The following is a 21,939-nucleotide window of genomic DNA, read 5'->3' on the forward strand; positions in this document are numbered from 1 at the left end:
ATATATATATATTTTTTAAATAAAACCCTTTATTTAAAAGCATAATATGAGCATATTCAAAGAAAGTGACAGCCATGTCTGGGCCCATTACTCTTTACGGGCTCAGGCAAACCTTTTGAACTTCACATAGAACTGTTTTTTTTTAAATTGTTTTATCCACTTGTAAAGCTCATCAACACAAACTGACTACAATCTTCTTTAGATTTACCAAAACTATGTAACATGGGGAACTAAATCTAAATGATGCAATCAATTTGTGTCCAACTAAACAACCCCTTACACTTCATACTTGTTGGTAGATCTAAAGGAGATTGTATTGTCAGATTGTAATGTTTGTGGAGAGCCTAAAGTTTATGGAACAGGGCATTAAAATAAATGATTGTAAATTCTCAAGGTTTTTTACCCTAATGCATTCTAGAGCTGCACGATTAATTGCAAATTAATCGCGATCTCGATTCACCCCCCGCAATCTCCAGGCCGGATGACCCGCGATTTTTGGGTACGGCCATAGGAAAGTCCCTGGCTTCCGCCTAGCTTCGGAGCGGCGGCCATCTTGGTGCACCCGGCGGTGGCTGTCTCACCAGGAAGTGACGTTTCGTCCCCGCCATCTTGCTCCACCCCACACTTCTTCACAGTAATGTTAGTGAGAAGGGGGTAAGCAGACATCTTGTTACACCCAACAGAGTATTACATTTCACAGTTATTTTCAAAACAAAACGGAGCTTATGCGGTTAAATACAGTATATGAAAATCTGACACTGGGCCAGATTCACGTAGAATCGCGGCGACGTAGCGTATCGCAAGTTCATCACAAGTGCCTGATTCACAAAGCACTTGCGAGAAAACTTACGCCGGTGGCCTCCGGCGTAAGCCCGCGTAATTCAAAAGGGCATGTGCCATTTAAATTAGGCGCGCTCCCGCGCCGGACCTACTGCGCATGCTCCCTTATGAATTTCCCACCGTGCTTTGCGCGAAGTGACGTCATTTTTTCGAACGGCGACGTGCGTAGCGTACTTCCGTATTCCCGGACCTCTTACGCAAGAAGGAAAACATTTAAAATTTCGACGTGGGAACGACGGCCATACTTTATACAGCACATACGTGTGCTGTGTAAAGTTAGGGCACCTAAAACAACGACTAAAATTGCGACGGGAAACTAGACTAGCAGCGACGTAGCGAACGCAAAAAAACGTTGTGGATCGCCGTAACTACTAATTTGCATACCCGACGCTGGTTTACGATGCAAACTTCCCTCAGCGGTGGCCGCGGTATTGCATCCTAACATCCGACAGTGTAAAACAATTACACCTGTTGGATCTTAGGGCTAACTATGCGTAACTGATTCTATGAATCAGTCGCATAGTTAAGAAGACCCTAAAACAGAGATACGACGGCGTATCAGGAGATACGCCGTCGTATCTCTTTTGTGAATCTGGGCCACTCTGTTTACATGTTACATTTTAAAAGCAGCAGCAAACATTACATGCTTGCTAATGTGACAGATCACCTCTGATTTTCACATTTAGTTAAATGTGAAAATCAGAGGTGTTATTTCACATTAGCAAGCATGTAAGGTCAGCAGGTTTGCTGCGGCTTTTAAAATGTAACATGTAAACAGTCCGTCAGATTTACATATACTGTATTTAAAGTGGAGTTCCACCCATTTTTTTATGTTTGTCTGTGCTGCATGCTCTAATCTCATAGTGTTCAGAATGGACAATTTTTATTTAATTTGTTGCTTGTAAATACCTTTATTTTGTAGTCCTTCATTACTTCCTCCTCCTTATTTGCCTAGGCTATTTGCAAGGGTTTCTGGGATAGGCATCATGTTTCCCAGTAGTCCTTGCAAACCTGACTGAAACCTATTACATTGCTTGCGCACTGAGCATGTGCGAGATATGCAAAGCTGAAATCCAGGAAGTCATACAGTCTGGCTTCATGATGTCCACACTTAAGATGGCCACGGTCTATTTCTAGATTATAAACTATCTAAATGCTGTAACAACCTAACAAAACGGACCTTAGTTTACAGACTAACTTTACTAGAATACATTAAGCTTGTGTATTACAGGGGTATTTATATTTAAAAAGTGAAATTGTGGGTGGAACTCCCCTTTAAGCACATAAGCTCCGTTTTGTGTTGAAAATAAGTGGTAGTATACTCTGTACTGCCACTTTTACCTACAGGTATGCCTATAATAAGGCTTTCCTGTAGGTATAAAGAATATCTCCTAAACCTGAATGGTTTAGGAGATATTCCCCTCGCAATGCGCCGCTGCAGTCAGCATGTGCAGGAGTGACGACATCGCTGCTCCAGCCGCGGTGCATACTAGCTCATTATGGCTTTTGCCTTTCAGGTAGGTTTAAAATAAACAAGAACGGGGTTTACTACCGCTTTAAATATTTTTTTTTGAGAATCGTGATCTTCATTTTATGCAAAAGAATCGCGATTCTAATTTTTCCCAGAATCGTGCAGCTCTAATGCATTCTATGCATTGAGGTGAAAAACCTTATTTGCTGCAGCTGCCCCCAGAGCTCACTTTTTTGTTACCTGAGCCTAATTCGATCCAGCGATGTGCACAAGCCCAGCGGCTCCAGCCGCTCAAGCCGCTGTCTCTCTCCTTATTGGACAGATTGACAGCAGCATTGGCTCCCATAGCTGTCAATTAAATCCAGTGACATGGTAGCCAGGTGCGGGGCCGATTCCCGCTGTCTGTGTCAATGGACACGATGAAGGGGAGAAGCCAGGAACGCCGGCAGGGCACCCCAGAAGAGGAGGATCAGGGCTGATCTGTGCAAAACCCTTGCACAAAGTAGGTAAGTATAACATGTTTGTTATTTATTATTAAAAAAAATAAAGGAACCTTTAAAAACCCTTTAATGTTCTTAAAATGTTTTAAAATTATCAAAAAATACCTTTGTGAAAATGTATAAATAATATGGTATTTTATAAAGCACTCATACAATGAGCATTTTTAGTCTTAACTCTGTGGAGTGCATACTCACCGGGTGACTGCTTGTTAAAAAATTCATAGGATGCCTAAAAGTAAAAGGCAAGGCACCAATATAAACAAGTACTTCAGTAGAAAAATTCTACTACTACTAGCCCCTTTGCTGTAGAAATTAATGTGAATAGTGAAATATTCACTGAACAGCAATGCAGAATATTGTAGAAATATATGAAAAGAAAGAAATATATACGTATATGTATAATGTTTATAACTGTGTGTGTGTTTGGGGGCACTTTGGTATGGACTTCTTCTTTAGTGGAGGCTGAAATAAATTGGACTTCTACAGCACTGTTAAAAATACTAGAGCTATGCAAAAATACTTGTGAATGTATATTTTGATTTGTTTCTACAATTTGAAAAGTCCTGCAATAGACCTCAGACCCTTCAGTCTGCAAAAGCTGCCCAAAGCCTAAGTTTGCCTTTGCTGCAAATACGCAATCCATAATTTCTCAGAACTGAACTTTACCTTTTTCCTACTCCGTGTCCCTCATTGATAAAGTCATAAGCTATAAAGTATAATATATGGAATACTTATCCCCACTCAGGAAACAACAGGGATAATGTTTAATGAATGCCAGATAAACACTAAGATAACGCTAGAGATGACCTTGGAAGGGCTGTTAAAGGTACTGTAAACCTATGAACAAAATTAAAGAATGTTAAAATCATTTTCCCGTAGTTGTATATAATTTCTGTGAATGATAGGAGAAACTGCTGTAGAATCTGCTGTTTTATGTATCTAGCTTGTCTGGAAAAAGATTTATTTTTTGCTTTTGTGAAGCGTACCTTATTTTATAAATGAATATTGTTGCGCTAGTATTAACTTATTCCTATAAATACAATAGTGCATATGAGATCCCCAGGTGGAGCATAATAAAGGGGCATCAAAGGTGCAAATTAACATCAAGCAAACAATGAGTTAATAACATGAGGATAAAAAAACAGTGAGGTGCTATAAGGTGCAAAACAAAACAGTCCCGTTTGAAATCAGCATGAAACCTTCATGGAAAAAAACAGCAACCTGCACAATCACTGAGAGGAAAAAACGACAAACAATCCTGTGTTATGGAGTGTTCAGTGCATGGAGACTTCACCCCCTGGATCTCCTATTCCTTCAGGGCAATACAGCTCATAATAGGAAAAAGAAAACAGACATAGTGCAAATAACGTTTTAGGATAGATGAAAGAAACTTTGCAATGCAGCAATTGCACTCACGATACATTCGATCAAAAGAAGCTCAGCTGTAGAGTCAAACGCCGCTCAGTGCTTTGCGATCTCCTCAGTTGGACGGATCTCCCGTCGATCGCGTCACTAGGCTCCTCTCCCACACGTTTCATCACTGGACACGTGACTTATTCATGTACCTTATTTTATCAAACAATACATAAAAAAAAACGATCTGGATAATGACCATGTTAGTAATATTTTTCATCTTTAGGATGAATTCCAAAGATATCCATGAATGTGACTCACTAGGATGGTTCAAATGTGCCCACATATTTCATCTTACTGCATTAGGCACTGTGGACAGCTGGGCACTATGTTGCATGTATAGTGGCAGTGTTGAAAAATAAACGTTAGATTATAATTTTCAACTTAGTTCACTCGGTTATGGGATTAAATATAGCTTTGTCACCAGAAACCGCACTTAAAGTCAACAGTGACATCCCAAAACATTAAAAAGATGATTTTAGCAGCTAGAATTTGTAACAGTCAATGGTGCCTCTTGACTACATTTTTTTTTTTATCTTTTTTTTTTTACTTTATTTCTTTATTGAAACATTTTTAAAATGTGTACAACATTCACCATCAGGTAGTAAGCAGAGCATACCCCCCATATCCCATCCCCCCCTCCCATATTCCCACCCGCCTGTCTAATTAATTATTTTTTTGTGTCATTTTTCAGAAGACAGAAAATTACGTTTTGCCCACACACGATCATTTTAAATGACGTTTTAAAAAATGTCGTTTTTTTTCATCACAAAAAACGACTGTGTTTGTACGCGGCATTAGGGGTTTCCTGAGTTGGGGGTAACTACGTACATATAACCATATCTGGTTCTTCTTTTTGCCCTGTCGTCCTGGACCAATCATTAGCCCCATTCACCACCATCTGGTTCACCCACTCATCCATCTTTTTCACTCTCCTTTATCTGAGTCCGAGTTTCTGTTAGGTCACCTTCATCATTTAAGTTCTAAAGTACATATTTATTATTTAGATGTTAATCCCTCTTGCTGCCCACCAAGGCTTCCAGATGTTATTGTATTTCCTTAGTCCCCCTTGCTTCACATATATCGTTTTCTCCTTAAGAATTACCACATTCATGTTATTTGCCCATTTGCTACTGGACAGAGGCAGTGTTGACTGCCATCTCAGGGCGATCAGCTTCCTAGCCTGAAATAGGCATCTCAAAACCACAATCTGGGTGTTTCCTGGATTACCTGCACCTTCTACTAAGCCCAGGAGACAATGCTTTGCCTCCAACTCTGTGAAGGTTCCAAACAGTCCATGCTTAAAGGCCAATCTCCTGTGCTCAGAATGCAGCAGGGCAGGTGCAGGACCCGGAACAAGGGCAGACCACTAGAGTATTGGTGTCTACTTTACTGATTTCCAAGTTCCATGAGCATTGGCCAGGTATGGTATATGCATATTTACATTGGTCCTGGACTAATGCAACTAAGTGTAATAAATCCATAACTGGAATTCTTAAGGCCCCGTACACACGACCGGATCTGTCCGCTGAAACTGGTTCGACGCATGCGTGGAAGCTTTGAACTTCCAGGGCCGCCCACGTCGCCGTGTCATCATCGCGGCGACAGCGCGGCCACATCCCCGCGTATTGTTTACGCGCAGATTTCTGTCTGATGGTGTGTACAACCATCAGACAGAAATCTCCGGGCGGACATGTCCGCTGAAAACGGTCCGGCGGACCGTTTTCAGCGGACTGTCCGTCCGTGTGTACGAGGCCTAAGACAACAGCTATGGGTTATGCTATTTTGTAATACTTTGTTTTGGCAACACCCTATTTTGGCATCTTGGTACCACTGTTGTTGAAGAGTATGAAAACAATACTGCATTTTGTTTTTGGGCAATAATTTTTTTTACAAACACTCATTTAAAGCAAACAATGAATATCTGAATGTCGTTTATTGTTATTGCTAGAAGAAGGCGTGTACAATAGTAAAATTCCGAAAATAAAGACAGTTACAGATATTAAAATAAAGAATAATATGTGCCAATTAGGACTGAGAAACTCAGATTTATCCACAGATTTATAGAGAAAATTGTTGATGCGCTGTTAAAATGTTTTTCATTGAGATGTTCAATAATGGACAAAATTGCGGATGTGGTTTCTTCACAGGTTGGTTTGATCTGATCTTCTGGAAGAACAAAGCCATATGTCCCATTATCTCTTAACTCAAACGTGTATGGAAAAGGAATTCCTATGTCAGTAGCCCAGTCCCTTGAAGAGCCAGAGTTGAAATCTGTTAAATGAATAAACAGAAACAAATGTAGCCTGGTTACTGGCAATCAAAATCACTCTAAGCCTGCTGGTTAATATGTTAACTAACTATTATTGAACCCAAATACATAAATGTTATATACTGCAATCCAATTCTTCGATGCAGTGGCTGCATTCATTTGCTTTAAGACTTTTTCCTTTTATTTACACCTGGTGATCCTGCCAGTAAGCCTGTTATTTTTCAACCTTCTTTTAACAGACCAAGATGTCTAGCCAAAGAGGCAGTTAGGGGGTTGAGATGAACCAATTAATGCTTACAGGGATGCTTACAATGATCAGCTTTTTTCATTAATGTAAAAACTTTATTCCAAAAAAAAAAAGAAAAAAAAAACCTGTTGCTGTAACTGCTTTTAAACTGTTAGCTGGAGTTAGGGCCTAATTTGTTACTCAAATCTCTCTAAATCTGCTAGTGCATCTAAGACTCCATTCACTGCTGAACATTTTGTAGCTCTAAAGCCCTGTACACACGGGCAAGAATCTGGTCAGGAAAAAAGCGTTGGTTTCCCTGATGAGATTCTTGGCAAGAATCTCTTGCTGCCCGAGTGTACAGACTCTCCTTTCAAAAGAACCACGGTTCTCTTGAAAGGCAAGAACGCAGTGACGTCAGCACGTACGACGAGCATGCGCTCGTCACATTCAATGCCGCCACCGCCATCTTGCTGCACTCTACCTATGCCTAGGAAGCAACCGCGCATGCGTCAAAGTCATTTCGAGCATGCACGGGTTTCCAGGGTGACAGGTAAGTATACACACACTTGGGTTTCTCGTCAGGAAAACTGCCGAGAATCTCACGACGAGAAAAATAGAGAACATGTTCTCTATTTTTCTTGTCTAGATTCTGGGCAGTTTTCTTGTCGAGAAACCTGAAAGCCTCATACACACGCACGGTATACTCAGCAAGAAAGCTCTGCCAACAGTTTTCTTGCTGGTTCTTGCCGAGTAAACCAAGCGTGTGTACGAGGCTTTAGCTCCAAAATCTCAACATCCAAAATTCCAAGGTTCACACTTGAGTGTCATGTCACTTGATGTTTGATGCCAATAGTATGAAACTGTATATGAAACTGTACATGAGCTCTTTTGAGCTACATGCTTCAAGAGTTTTTTGGCCCCAATACATTTCCATGGGAGTGCTAAAAATGTGTCAAATACTGATGGAAGAACATGTGGAAATAACATATCATGCATTTTTTTCCTAGCAATTGACAAAAAGTAATGTAAAAAATGCTAAAGCTTCAGATGCCAGCACAAACACTAGTACTCAACAGAAAAAAAAAAAAGGCAAAATTATCAGATCAAAGACACCAATATTACCCTCTCCCTAGACTGACAATGTTGCTGTCCAAAGGTGTCTCTGTGAGGCCTTGTACTCACGACCGGATCTGTGCGCTGGAAACTGTCTGCCCGACAGTTTCCGGCGTACAAGGCTGATTTGTGTTTTGTTCCGCTGGCGTGTACACACCAGCGGACCAAATTCCCGTCGTACCGGAACGCGTGCACGTAAACTACGTACGACGTCACTATAAAGGGGAAGACCAAAGTTAATGGCGCCGCCCTCTGTTCCTCTTTTGCTAGTTACGTGTTTGCTCGTGTTAGTGAAGGTTTGGTTAGAGCTGATTCGCGCTTCTCGGTCTCCAGGCTTTGACAGCGTGTATTCACGGGTTCAGTGCGTGTGCTTGCGGTAACGTAGTTGTCATTCGGCTATAGGCAAGCAGGTTGTTTCTGCTTTAGCAGTTGCATCCTGTGCGCTCGTATCTGTTTGTCGCGCGTTTGTCGCAGGTAGTGCTGGATTTGCGAGTGCTTTCTGTTTCAGTGTGTTCTTGACTGACCAGCCGGCCGGTTTGAAGCCATGATGGAGCAGCAGCGTCAATTTTCGCGAGTTGGTGCTGTTTATGGGATGGCTGCTGGATATGTTCATTTGTCCAGTACTTTGGCCAGAAACAGGGGGCGGAGGCGTTTCTGGACCAAGAATTGGTTGCGCCAGCGTGACCAGTTCTCACATATGCCTCTGCTTAGGGAACTCCAGGAGAATAATCCTAATGACTTTAGGAATTTTCTCCGCATGACGGACCCCGTATTCAACCGTCTGCTGGATCTTCTGTCCCCCTATATCACGAGGCAGGACACTGTGATGCGCCAAGCCATCACGGCCGAGCAGAGGCTTATTGCCACGTTGCGGTACCTGGCGACTGGGAGGAGCCTGCAGGACCTCAAGTTCTCGACAGGCATCTCTCCGCAGGCGCTTGGGGTCATCATACCGGACACGTGTGCTGCCATCATCAAAGTTATGCATGAGGAGTATATTAAGGTAAGTTTCCTGGCTCTAATAATGTGGCCAACTAACTTTATTTTTATTTTCCCAGATATGCTGTGTGTTTAACTAACGTTAGCTTTTCTCCCTATGCATGTTGATATCAGCTTTACATGTTTTATTCTTGGCCTACCTGCATATTTGTCCCTTACCCAATATTAACCTGTCCAGCATGCTATCCTAGGGACAAACCCACCTTGCCATTTTTTCAAACAGGACTTTTTGGGGTTTTTCCCCCCCCCCCCCCCCCTTCAAACTTTTATTGTCCCCATCAGAGGGCTGTGGAGTCTCTTAATGAAGTGGCCCTATATATTTCATTTTCCAAATTCTCCATGCACATTTTTCTAATGCAATTTTAATACTGTGAACTGTCACAAGGATGCTTGTAGGATGTATTTGTTACAAAGTACTAAATCTCTAATTTTGTTTGTCCCCACAGCTACCCTCCACACCACAGGAATGGCAGTCTGTGGCTTCCCAATTTGCCCAGCGGTGTGATTTTCCAAACTGCGGTGGAGCAATAGATGGGAAACACGTCCGCATTGTGCCCCCACCCCGCTCGGGGTCCTACTATTATAATTACAAGGGTTATCATAGTATTGTGTTGATGGCGGTGGTGTCGGCACAGTATGAGTTTCTATATGTGGACGTGGGGAAGAATGGCCGGATGTCTGATGGGGGAGTGTTCGCACGGACTGATTTCTATGATCGTCTCCAAGCTGGTGGTCTGGCATTGCCACCAGATGAAGATAATGTGGAAGGACTTCCGTTTGTGTTCCTAGCGGACGAGGCTTTCGGGCTTGGTCCTCACCTCATGCGGCCTTTTCCCCAGAGGACCCTCACCTCAGAGAGGAGTGTGTTTAATTTTCGGTTGGCCAGGGCTCGGAGGGTAGTCGAGAATGCCTTTGGGATACTCACCAACCGGTTCCGCCTGTTCAGGACATCGATACATCTGGCGGAATATAAATTGGACACCGTTGTATTTGCCTGCTGCATTTTGCACAACTTTTTACGCAGGCACTCCCAGACGTACCTACCCGACATCGGTTCTGAGGCAAGACTACCCTCAGATCCCCTTCCCGGGCTGGACACTGGTCGCGCTGGCTTGGCCCCCCAATCAGCTCGTGAGGTACGCGACAAATATGTTGAGTACTTCATGGGTCGGGGGGCCATTGCTATGCCAGATCATATTTCTTTCTAATTCGGCCCCCAAAGAAAGGAATATTCTAAAAAATAATAAATAATTAGACCATTGGACTTTATACAGTTGTTTGTCATTAATGCTTTTTCTCTTTTTCTGTCTTCCTGGTTCTCTAACTAACTTCTTCAATTGTAATGCATAATTGATTTCTCCACTTTTAGTAACTAACCACATTTTGCACAGTATTCACTCATCTACAAACAGGGTATTGAGTCTAGAAATAAGAAGCAACTCCATTTGTAAATGTTGAGGTCAATTTTTTTTTATTTTTGCTTGTTCATGACCCCAAAAAAATTTTTTGATTTTTTTCATTACTCCCTGCTTTTGTACTTAGGAGTCTTCAAAATTTTTTAAAAATTTTTTTTTTTTTTCAGGTAATTCAACCAAAAATATTATGCAGATTATACATTTATTAACAAGTTCACTTTTTTTTTCCTCAAATATAGTTAGATTTATTGTTTACATATATATATATATATATAGATTATATTTGGTGGGGTGTTTACCGCCTTAAATTTATTTTTGGCCATATTTTTTAGGCACAAAAAACAATAATTTTGTAACCATTTTTCTTGTTTTTGGTGTGTTTTTCTAAAACAAAATTTTTGGGTGAGAATTTGGAGTCAAATCTCTACTTCACTAAATTCAGTGATTAGAGAGATTTATAATTCTATATATATATTGAAAATAATTTTTGGCGTTGTTTATTCTTTATGGTCTAAACTTTATAGTATCCCAAAATGTTCAACATGGTCAAAAAGTAACAAAATCAAATTCAAAAAATATAAAAACTCACAACAGCAGTCAGTCATGGTGTGCTTTCACACTGGAACACGCCAAAATTGGAAGATACACACATTCAGTGCAAACTCGCCAAATGTCATTGGTTCAACAGACAAATGGCCACATGTGCTATCTGACATCATGGGTGATCAATGTCTGTGTTTTGTGGGAGCAAACCCTTCCTCTCAACTACTTGAGGATGGAGGAGGGGGTTGGACCCACAAAGCACAGACATTAGATATTCTGTGATGGCAGATAGCACATGTTGGCACACTGTGTGTGTATCTTCAAATTTAGGCGTATTCATTATTCAAACTGTTAAAATGTTTGTGGGGGCGGGGGATGGGCGGGGGGTGTTTCAGTCTTTGACACGGCCCATCATGTCAATAATGTTCTTAAAATTTGCTTCGATTACCATCATTCTTTGCCGCATATTGTCCATTTCCGTGCTGCATTCCAAAAGGACATTTGTTACATTCTGTTCCATGAGAAACATCCTTTCACGCATATTGTGCATTTCAGTGCTGCACTCCATTACCTGCTGAATAATTATAGCAGCACTTGCACGTGAAAATCTTGGCACACCATCCTCCTCCCCTAAACCAACAAAAAAAAAATGGCATTTACAATATTATTTTTCAATGAGGCCTATCTACATATGTTTTTTGGAATCAAGCTAGGGTGACACTGACCTGATGGGCTTCTCCTTTCCACCTCTTCGACATCTTCTATCACTCCTCCTTCTTCCACCACCTCCCCATCATCTTCAATCACTCCTCCTTCTTCCACCACTTCCCCATCATCTTGGACTCCTCCTTCATCCATCAATCCACCTTCTTTCAATTCGCCAAATTGTTCTTCCGCCACTTGCCCTTCATCTGCTATGACTTCTAAGTCCAAAATTACTTCTTCCTCCTCTCTTCCTTCCTCCTTTCTTCCTTCCTCCTCTCCTTCCACATCCTCCTCTCCTTCCACATCCTCCTCTCCTTCCACATCCTCCTCTCCTTCCACATCCTCCTCTCCTTCCACATCCTCTTCTCCTTCCACATCCTCCTCCTCCTCCACATGTTGAGATGGCAGATTTTGGCCTTGTCTGGCCCTCTCTGCCTCCTCCAAATGCTGGCGACTTCTTTCCCCTGAAATAAACCAAAAAAAATGTAGACTCATCAGCACACAGATATTGGAGAGCATAAATCGCACACATTGCTTAGAAGATGCTTTCATTTAGTTACTTTTATCTTTCACCAAACCTACATTTTGCAATTACTTCTATATGGCAAGCTCTGATCCTGCCCCTTTTTAGCAAAGTGACACACATGGATGTCCCCCCTAAACTGTATTTCTGGGATACCCTACCAAAACCCATTTTTGATTTGGGGAGACACAGGTGCTCTGCATTGCAGATGTGAAAACATCTGCTTTATTACCACTGTTTTTAGAATGAATCCTGTTTGCCTTTCCCATTCTCCTTCTTTTTTTTTATAGAACTAGCTTTTACACAATGTTTACAAACAAAGTTTTTGGCCAGTGAGCCATGTCCAGGTGTGTTGTTCCTGGAATAACCGAGCCTTTATGATAAACTATGTGATGTTACGTTGTTTACTAAGAACACTGTTTGTAAATATGTAGTTATTTATGTTCTAAAAAATAAATAACAACATGTCTTTAAAATTACAAGCAGGCCAAGGAGGCAGATGGTGAAATATACATGGCAACACATTATTGCAGACAATCACCACCCCCCCCCCCCCCAAACCCAATATATATTTACTTACTTTTACGCAGAATTTTAAGTATTTTCTTCATCTGATGTGGCTCCCTCAATTTTAAGTCTGACCATCGTTTCCTCAGCTGTTCCTTGGACCTGGTGATCCCAAACATCCTCTGCATTCTCCTCGCCACCTTGTCCATAATATGTGCCTTTCGGCGGTTAGGGGTCTTGTATGGCCCTAATTCACCATCATAGTCCTTTTTTCGCATGATGTAAACTAACTCCACCATTTCCTGGAACCGCATATTAGTGGCTTTATATCTTCTTTTCCTTGATCGGGACGTCCCTGCCTCTGTCCCTTCACTTGTGGCATGAGAGCATCGTGCCCGCTCGTGTGACATCGCCATCTTTCCTTTCCCACAGAGATTATGGGCGTGGAAAAGATGAATTCTTACGCCATGGGCGGAGAAGAGGGCGGCGTTTAATACATACGCGGAGTGTAGAGAATGCAAACAACGTGTTTACGTCCGTTACGCGGAGAATCTTCGAGCGCATCCAGAACATACACAGTTAACGCCATATTTCCTAAAATCATTGATTAGGGGCCTCGCAAAGGTGACGAGGGCGGGGTTTCATAAATACGCGGAGTGTTAAAAAGGTTTACGCCGTGATTACGCATCTTACGCGGTAATTAGGCGAGCGTGAGAAACGAGGAGCGAGAGACAGGAAGGTAAGGAATTTAAAAATGTGATCAGCAGAGGCCTTGAAAATGTAGACACATGGGATGGGGGTTTGGGCTGTTGGTTGCACCCTTTTTAAGCTATTCTGTCTATGGGGTACCACAATGTTATTTTGGTATCCAAATGCTTTTGGACACCTCACAAAATAGAGATGTGAACAATGCTGTACCTCATTGACAAGTTTTTGAATGGTGTATTCAGATCAGGCAAAGTATTGTTCAAGTGTTGGTTGTACAGAGGTCATTAGGAAGTGTCTTTTATGTCATCCATTGTCAGGGGTATGAGATTTACACATGAAAGAGTGCCTAGATGAAAACTGTCATTTGTAAGCATTGTTTAATTTAATATATTTAAAATATTTACTGCAATGTGAACAATGGCTCTGCATCTAGCAAATCAATGTTTGGTACAAGCAATGCGGCCGAGCTGCCAATCATTGTTTAAACAAGAGAGACTGTGTTTGGAATTAGATATAGGTAATAAATTTGAAGACACATATTAGATCAAGGTCAACGCTGATCCTTTGGAATATTTATTTTTCTGTGGTTTATGTTTTTGTAATCTAGACTCAAAAAGAAATATAATTTTTCAAAAATTGAAATGGACCTCCTACAAAGCAAGGAATCTATAGAGGCCTTACTTCAAAAATACCAGGACACGCCCATCCTGTGGAATTCAAAACACTCGTTATATTGCAATAAAGAGGTACGAGCGGCAGCACTAGAAGAGCTAGCAAATTATATGCAAACTTGGGTGCCAGGATGCACTGCCAACATGGTGAAGGATAAACTTGCCAACCTCAGAAGCACATACAGGAGAGCATACAAAGCTAATAAAATCAAAAAATCGGGAGCAGCAGCAAGACAAGCAAAGGAACCCAAACTGTGGTATTATAAACAGATGGCTTTTTTGCGGGACGAAATGGAAGGCAGGAAAACGATGTCCAGTCTTTCTTCCAACCTTTCCTCCATGCTACCTTCCAGCGGACATTCCCCAGATGACCACAGCCCTGCAGAGTCGGAGGAAGAGGGCCTGGCTGACAGAGATGCAGATCTGCCACCCTTCGATGAGGAGGTATAGTAGTTTCCTCTATATTTATGGCCTAAATAATTCTTGGTGGATTAATGATTAGATATTGAAAAAAAAAAACCAAGCTGGAAAAAAACAAACAAAAAGGTGTACAGACAAATAGGTGTCAGGGATGACAACTGCAGGGGTCAGAAGTAGAGTGTATTCAAGTAATAATGAACAGAAAATACTGAACGAAAAACATGAAAATGAGTGTGGTTTTATTTAGCGAAATTGTAAAAAAATTCCTTTTTTTTACACACAGGAAGAAGAGATCAGCCAGGAGGTGGCAGATCCTCAGGTGTCTGTCAGCCAGGAGGAGGCCGGGGTCAGTGGCAGCCAGGAGGAGGCCGGGGTCAGTGGCAGCCAGGAGGAGGCCGGGGTCAGTGGCAGCCAGGAGGAGGCCGGGGTCAGTGGCAGCCAGGAGGAGGCTGGGCCCAGTGGCCTGCAGCAGGTCCACCCGGCCAGGAGAAACACCACCAGCCAGTCTTCTCCCCCCCAGGTGAGGCCATCAGGCCGAAGGAGGCAGTTGAGGCCTGTGGAGGAGGCAAGCCTCCGCATGATCCAGGAGGCAAGCGCCATCATGAGGGCCCCCCTCAACCCCACAGAGGCCTTCAGTGCCTCATTGGCCCATGATTTAAATGAAGGGGAGGAGGACCAGAGAAGACTGGCAAAGGCCCTGATGAACCAGGTACTTTGGTGGATGCAGAGGGGCCTGCTGACCCCAGACACTGGGCTATGTGACCCGGCCCGGCTTGCGGAACACCATCCTCCTGCTGCCACATCAACCCCACCTGCAAGACCCCGTGTTCGATCCGCTGGAAGGCTGCCTGGAGGGAAGGCTGGAAAGAGGAGGAAACGTTGATTTTCTGCCTTCCATTTCCTTCCACATAAAGGACATCTTGTTTGTACTACCACAGTTTGGGTTCCTTTGTTTGTGTGCTGCTGCTTAATATTTTTGTGTTTGGCTCCTGAGGCTTGGAAGTTTATCCTTCACCATGTTGGAAATGCAAGTTTGCATATAGTTTGCTATCTATTCTAGTGCTGCCGTTCTTTTTATTTTTTTGTGATGACATTTGCCAGAATAAAAGGCCTTTTGCTTTCATTTGAAAACATGTCTATTGTTTGATATACTGTGGGGATTATTAGGCAGCAAACCTTTAATAAATATACAATGGGTAATTTACAAAGGACACACTCCTTGGGGGGGGGGGGGACATTTGGTGTGCCAACATGGTTTAATATTCTCTAATGAAACACCAAAAAAAAAAAAAAAAAATTAAAAATACATGTAAAAAAAAAATAGTTTAAATGGTGACATAACTAGAAACAAAAAAAGAAATTAAAAAAATGCACATTCCTTTACAAAAATGAATACTCTAAATTATGGAGGACCACCAACCAAAACACACGTCTGGCATAGAAAACATTATTAAAGGATTACATCACAAGCAAGAAATGTGACATTTCAGTATGGGACAACTCTATTGAAATTGCATCAGCAAGAGAACGGGGTTATTCTAGCAAGAGAAGAATTAATCAAACGAGGCTTTAAAATGTGGTTTAGTGCGCCTTTTTAAGACATTGTTCTCTTGCTAGAATAAAAGGTTTCTAATGACGAATGTGCCATATCCCAAAGAAACGCGAGTTTTACCTGAACGAGCGCTCCCGTCTCCTCATTTGGACTGAGCATGCGCGGGGTTTTTGTACGCTGCTTTTGTGTACAGACGACCGAACATGTCTGACGGACACGATTCCAGCAGACTGTTTTAAAGCAAGACCAGGAAACAGTTGTTCGTTGGAAAACGGTCTGGCCGACGATTGTTTGCTGGAATTCTGTACGTTACTGCCTACACACGAACGAACATGTCCGCTGAAACTGGTCCGCGGACCAGTTTCAGCAGACATGTTTGGTCGTGAGTACGAGGCCTTAAACTGGCTACACATTATACAATGTTGTTCAATTTCCTTTAGATTTATCTTCAATTATGTAGTGCAAGGGTCTGCTTGACTGCATAAAATTTGAAAGTGTTTAGGTTTGACTTCTTATTATATGGTTTTGGTAAATCTAAAGGAACAGTGTACAATAAAATTGTATAATTTGTAGCCAGCTTTAGATTGCCTAAGAGAGGAATATTGTTACTGGCTGGATCACTAAGTGAAAATAAATGCCTCCCTATTTACTGGCAATATTTGCAGGTGGTTATAACTGTGGGTTTAGAACAAGTGACAGAAGAAACTTATGTGAGAGTGGGGAATTTGTGGGTTGAGTAGCTCAGTGTTGCCTGCCATGTCTGCAAAGGATCTCATTTGTCCAGGTCATGAAATAGCTAGTAGTAATAAGGGCTTGCTTATGTTGCCTGTATGTTATACATTACTCTTTAGTGTGCAAGCAGCTGTCAGCTGTCGCCATAGTACACATCACTAGGGATGAGCCGAACACCCCCCCCCCCCCGTTCGGTTCGCACCAGAACCTTCGAAACGGACCGACCGTTCGTGCGAACATTTAGAACCCCATTGACATCTATGGGACTCGAACGTTCGAATTCAAAAGTGCTCTTTTTAAAGCCTAATATGCAAGTTATTGTTGTAAAACGTCTTTGAGAACCCGGGTCTTGCCTCAGGGAACATGTATCAATGGAAAAAAAGTTTTAAAAACGGTCGTTTTTTTCATGACTCCTGAAAAAACGACCGTTTTTAAAACTTTTTTTCCATTGATACATGTTCCCTTGGGCAAGACCCGGGTTCTCAAAGACGCTTTCACAGGCATACTATAGACACCTAGCAGGTACAATATTTAAAGGAATTTTTAATTTTTTTTTTTATTATTTAAGCATCATTAAAATCACTGCTCCTGAATCTTTAGGTGCAAACTACAGAGCACACGGGCAGAACACACCAAGTAGCTTTAGGTGCAAACTACAGAGGACACAGGCAATAAACCACGTGAGAATACTGCATCTAGCACATTTACCTGCCTGCCAGTAAATTAGGAAGAACTGATCTAGCTAAACTATACAGTGTATAAATATATGTACAACACCTGGGATGTATATATATCCTCTACACACTGTAACATTAACTGACTAGCCTGCCTGCCTGCCTGCTCTATCTACCTGCAAAAAATGACACTCTCTCTGTCCTCTCTTAACCACTGTAACACACTACACAAGGCCGACCTGCAGGCGGCCTTTTATAGTGTGGGGCGTGTACTAAACCCCCTGAGCCATAATTGGCCAAAGCCACCCTGGCTTTGGCCAATTATGGCTCTCCGTTTTTTGCAAGCTGTGATTGGCCAAGCATGCGGGTCATAGTGCATGCTTGGCCAATCATCAGCCAGCGATGTCGCAGTGAATTATGGTCTGTGAAGCGTAACTCGAATTTGGCGCGAACGACCCGTTTTGTTCGTATTTTGACGAACGATCGAACATGACAAATGTTGTGGTGTGAATGGGAAACATAGAAAAAAATTAAAACTACATAGAATGAGATCTAAGGCACTGGATTTGTTCTGTAATGTTGAAGATGTCCCACAATTTTTCAACCCCAACTCTTCAGTTAAAATGAGTCTTGGGAACATGCCCCAGCATTTATTGTCTACCATATTGTTATAACACTATGCAACATTACAGCTCCTAAAATGGCTTTATAATCATATTCAAATGCTTTATATGCTAGTGTTAGCAAGAAGAAGAACATCATTACTGTATGTTCACATCAGACTTACATAATATGTGAGATGCTGATCCAACTCTATATGTTTTCCCATGTATCTGTGCCAGTTTGGCAGCTGCCGTCTCCCCAACAGACAGCTGCAAATCAAACATACAAACACATTTTAATGTGTGTACTTTTTAAAAAAAGAGCCAAATATACAAGAATGTGGAAAGTGCTGTTTTGAGGCTAACACAAATAATTATAGACAACTAACATAAAAGATTAGTCTTCATTCTATCTTGACCACTGAACTCCTCATTTTCTTACTGTCACTGTTGAAAAAAGATTGGTTATTGAAGACTTTAGATGAGGGGTCTCAAACTGGTGGCACCAATACAGAATATTATAAGTAGTAATAATTCAATAAAATAAATAACAACCTAAGGTTGATTATCCATATGCAAACATCAAATTACTTGTAAAAATGTGTCCCATTCAAAATTGAGGCCCATCGTAATTCAGGTCTCCAAAGAAAAAATCTAGAAGTTTGCATAAAAGCATAAAAGAATCCTCAAGTTTGCATAAAATTCTAAACCCTGTCCCCACCCCTCCTGGGGGTGGCGACACTTTCAATGCCCTGATTCTGTATCAAAGAGGTATAACCCCCATGAGCTCCTTTTAAATGTATAGCCAAATTAGTGTTCTGTTCTTTCTCAGTGTTAAAAACATGATCGTGCAAACGAAAGGGTTGCCATCCCCAGGAGGGGTGGGGACGGGTTTAGGCTTTTGTGCAAATGTGAGGTCTTCTGGATTTTTTCTTTGCAAACCATAATTTAAAATGGGTCTCAATTTTGGATGGGACTTTTTACAAGAAATTTGATGTTTGCATATGGATAATAAACCTTAGGTTGTTATTTATGTTATTAGATTTCGATTACTTATAATATTCTGGATTGGTGTGTTTTTCATTTAGATTTAAGAAGCCACTGTTCTTATTAATTGATTACATGCGACACTGACATATATATATATATATTTGTGTGTGTGTGGTGGTTATTCCATATAAGGGTCTGACAAAGCATGACAAGCCATGTGAAACACGTCACCCGTGTCCCCCTGCCTATGTACCATTGTGTGCTTATGTTTTTACTCTTCCAATAAATCCTAAATTGCATTGTGTATGGGAGTGTGGCAATCCTTTGTTTCGTCACACGTAATTGTTTATGTTCATTCTTTAATTATACTACATGTCTCAGGCCTCGTACACACGACCGAGAAACTCGACGGGCGAAACACATCGTTTTCCTCGTCGAGTTCCTTGTTAGGCTGTCGAGAAACTCGACAAGGCAAGTTTCTCCATTCCCGTCAAGGAAATAGAGAACATGCTCTCTTTTTGGCTCGTCGAGTTTCTCGAGAGTTTCCTCTATGAAAATGTACACACGACCGGTTTCCTCGGCAAAAAAATATCTCCCTGCAAATTTCTTGCTGGTTTTTGCCGAGAAACTCGGTTGTGTGTACGAGGCCTCAGTGTACTTAGCACAATGGCTTGGTGATGTGCACTGATATCTACAACGCACTCAGGTTATGAGTTCAAATCCCAGCCTACCTAAGACAGCTGTGTTTTTTCCAGTGCACAAGAAAATAAAAAATCAAAAAGTTTAAACTGCATGTTAACTAGTGTTTATGATTTTTGGAATTCCACACCATAACATTATTGAATACTTACATACCGAGCATATATTTGAAGAGTTAATATTATGCAGACCACTAGGCTACTGGGCTAAGGACAAGCATGTATAGAAAATACATTTACCAGTGTTTGGTTTTTTAATTCTGTACAATAATGTTTTGCATTTGAGGCATTAATATTATGGAAACAACCATGCTCAAGCTGATGTGGCATTGGCTATTAGACATTCAACAATTTTTTTGCGAAGATGCGAATGCTTAGAAAGTCTATGGGACAGGAACATGAAAAATCCAAAGTCCTCATTTTAAAGGGTTATATGCAAGTTATTGCCATAAAAAGTGTATGGGGACCTGGATACTGCCCTAGTGGACATGTATCAATGCAAATATTTTTTTCAAACAATCATAATATTCCTTTAAATATCATGCCTGGGGGGCCCTTTTAGACTGCCTGTAAAGTGGTACATCTGTGCGATGTGTAGAACATGCCACAGCAATAATGACAATGCTAAAGCAAAAAAATGTATTTTATCTTGCTTGCGGCTGTAATGTATTGCTGGGTCCTGGCAATATAGATGGAAAAAAAATTTAAAAGATTTTTTGTAATCAAAAATATGTAGAAGAATATATATCCACTAAACTGATGAAAAAATGTGTTCTTGTATATATTGTTTTGTATATGTATTATAGCAAAAGGTAAATATATATATATATACGGTATATATTTTTAATTGTCAGGGAAAAAAAGCTGATTACCAGCTTGTGTCAGAGGGACAGCATTCCCAAAGAGGGTGAGACATCACCCAAGTATCTGTGCCCACCAGTATCACCTGCCAGTTCCCACCAGTGCCACCTGCCAGTGCATAGCAATGCCGCCAACCAGTGCTACCTACTAGTGCCTACCTGTGCCACCTATCAATGCCCACCTGTGCCACCTATCAATGCCCATCAGTGCTGCCAATCAGTGCCCATCAGTGCCTCATCATAAGTGCCACCCATCAGTGTAACCTAACAGTGCCCATCAGTGCCCTTCAGTGCCACCTATCAATGACCTTCAGTGCCGCCCATCAGTGCCTATCAGTGTCACCAATCTGTGCCACACATCAGTGCCACCTCTCAGGGCCACCTATCAGTGCCCACCAGTGCCGCCTCATCATTCCTTTCCAGTGCCACCTATCATTGTCCATCAGTCCCGCCTTATCAGTGCAGCCTATCAGTGCCCATCAGTGCAGCCTCATTAGTGTATATCAATGAAGGAGAAAAATTACCTGTTTGCAAAATTATATAATTTATAACAAACTGTAAAACTGTTTTGTTATTTTTTCCCCAAAATTTTCAGTATTTTTTTGTTTTTTAGCAAAAAATAAAAAACCCAGCAGTGATTAAATGCCACCAAAAGAAAGATCTATTCATGGGAACAAAATTATAAAAATGTCATATGGGTACAGTGTTGCATAATAGTGACAGTGCTGAAAGCTGGAAATTGGCCTGGGCAGGAAGGGGATTTAAGTGCCCGGTAAGCAAGTAGTTAAAATATATGTGCAGGCCCAAAACACACAGTTCTAGATTTGGTGCAAATTTATAATTTATAAATTGATTTATAATGTAATTTCTTGGGTTTCCATGTTTTGAAAGCTGGTTATGGCTGATTACTGTCAGTGTGCTGCTAGTGCAGTGTTTCTCAAATCCAGTCCTCAAGGCATACCAACAGATCATGTCTTCAGAATTTCCCTCAGATGAAACGACTGTTTATTATTTTGCACAGGTTATTTGATCAGTTTTAATACCTTAGTAATTATACTAAGGTATTAAAACTGATCAAATAACCTGTGCAAAATAATTAGGAAAGCCTGAAAACATGACCTGTTGGGGTGTCTTGAGGACTGGAAATAAGAAACACTGTGCTAGAGAACCATCTCTAATTGTTTTGCTTTTTGCTTGGTGTGAAATGGGCCTTAATTGAACATGTTAGAAGCTGATTAGCTACCATGCACAGCTGCACCAGTTTCTGTGTGCACCAGTATTAGTAAATCTCCCCCATTGTGACTGACTGCAATCTGAGATTAAAAAGGAGGACAAAGGCCAGTTAACAAAATGTATGAATTATATTACTTCATGATGATTTGAGGCCTTATTCCAGGTGAGTTTAACTTGTTTGTGTATTTAGTTTTGTTTAATATCAAGGAAGGATGGCAGGCCTACTGACAACACAGGTCCAACTAACATACAACCTCAGTGGCCAATAC

General features: G+C 41.3%; 1 protein-coding gene across 1 annotated transcript in view; it reads right to left on the reverse strand.

Annotated features, from left to right (window-relative positions):
- Positions 1 to 6,141: 6,141 nt before the first annotated feature.
- Positions 6,142 to 21,939, reverse strand: part of LOC120943787 (carboxypeptidase O-like) — a 64,380-nt gene continuing 48,582 nt past the window's right edge. The window contains exons 10-11 of the mRNA XM_040357332.1: positions 18,075 to 18,159; positions 6,142 to 6,498 (exon numbers count right to left, since the gene is read on the reverse strand). Coding sequence (XP_040213266.1) covers positions 6,227 to 6,498; positions 18,075 to 18,159 — 357 coding nt within the window. The 3' untranslated portion in view covers positions 6,142 to 6,226. The remainder of the gene's footprint in view (positions 6,499 to 18,074; positions 18,160 to 21,939) is intronic.

This window comes from Rana temporaria, chromosome 6 (assembly GCF_905171775.1).
Source record: "Rana temporaria chromosome 6, aRanTem1.1, whole genome shotgun sequence".
In the NCBI taxonomy this organism is placed as follows: domain Eukaryota; kingdom Metazoa; phylum Chordata; class Amphibia; order Anura; family Ranidae; genus Rana; species Rana temporaria.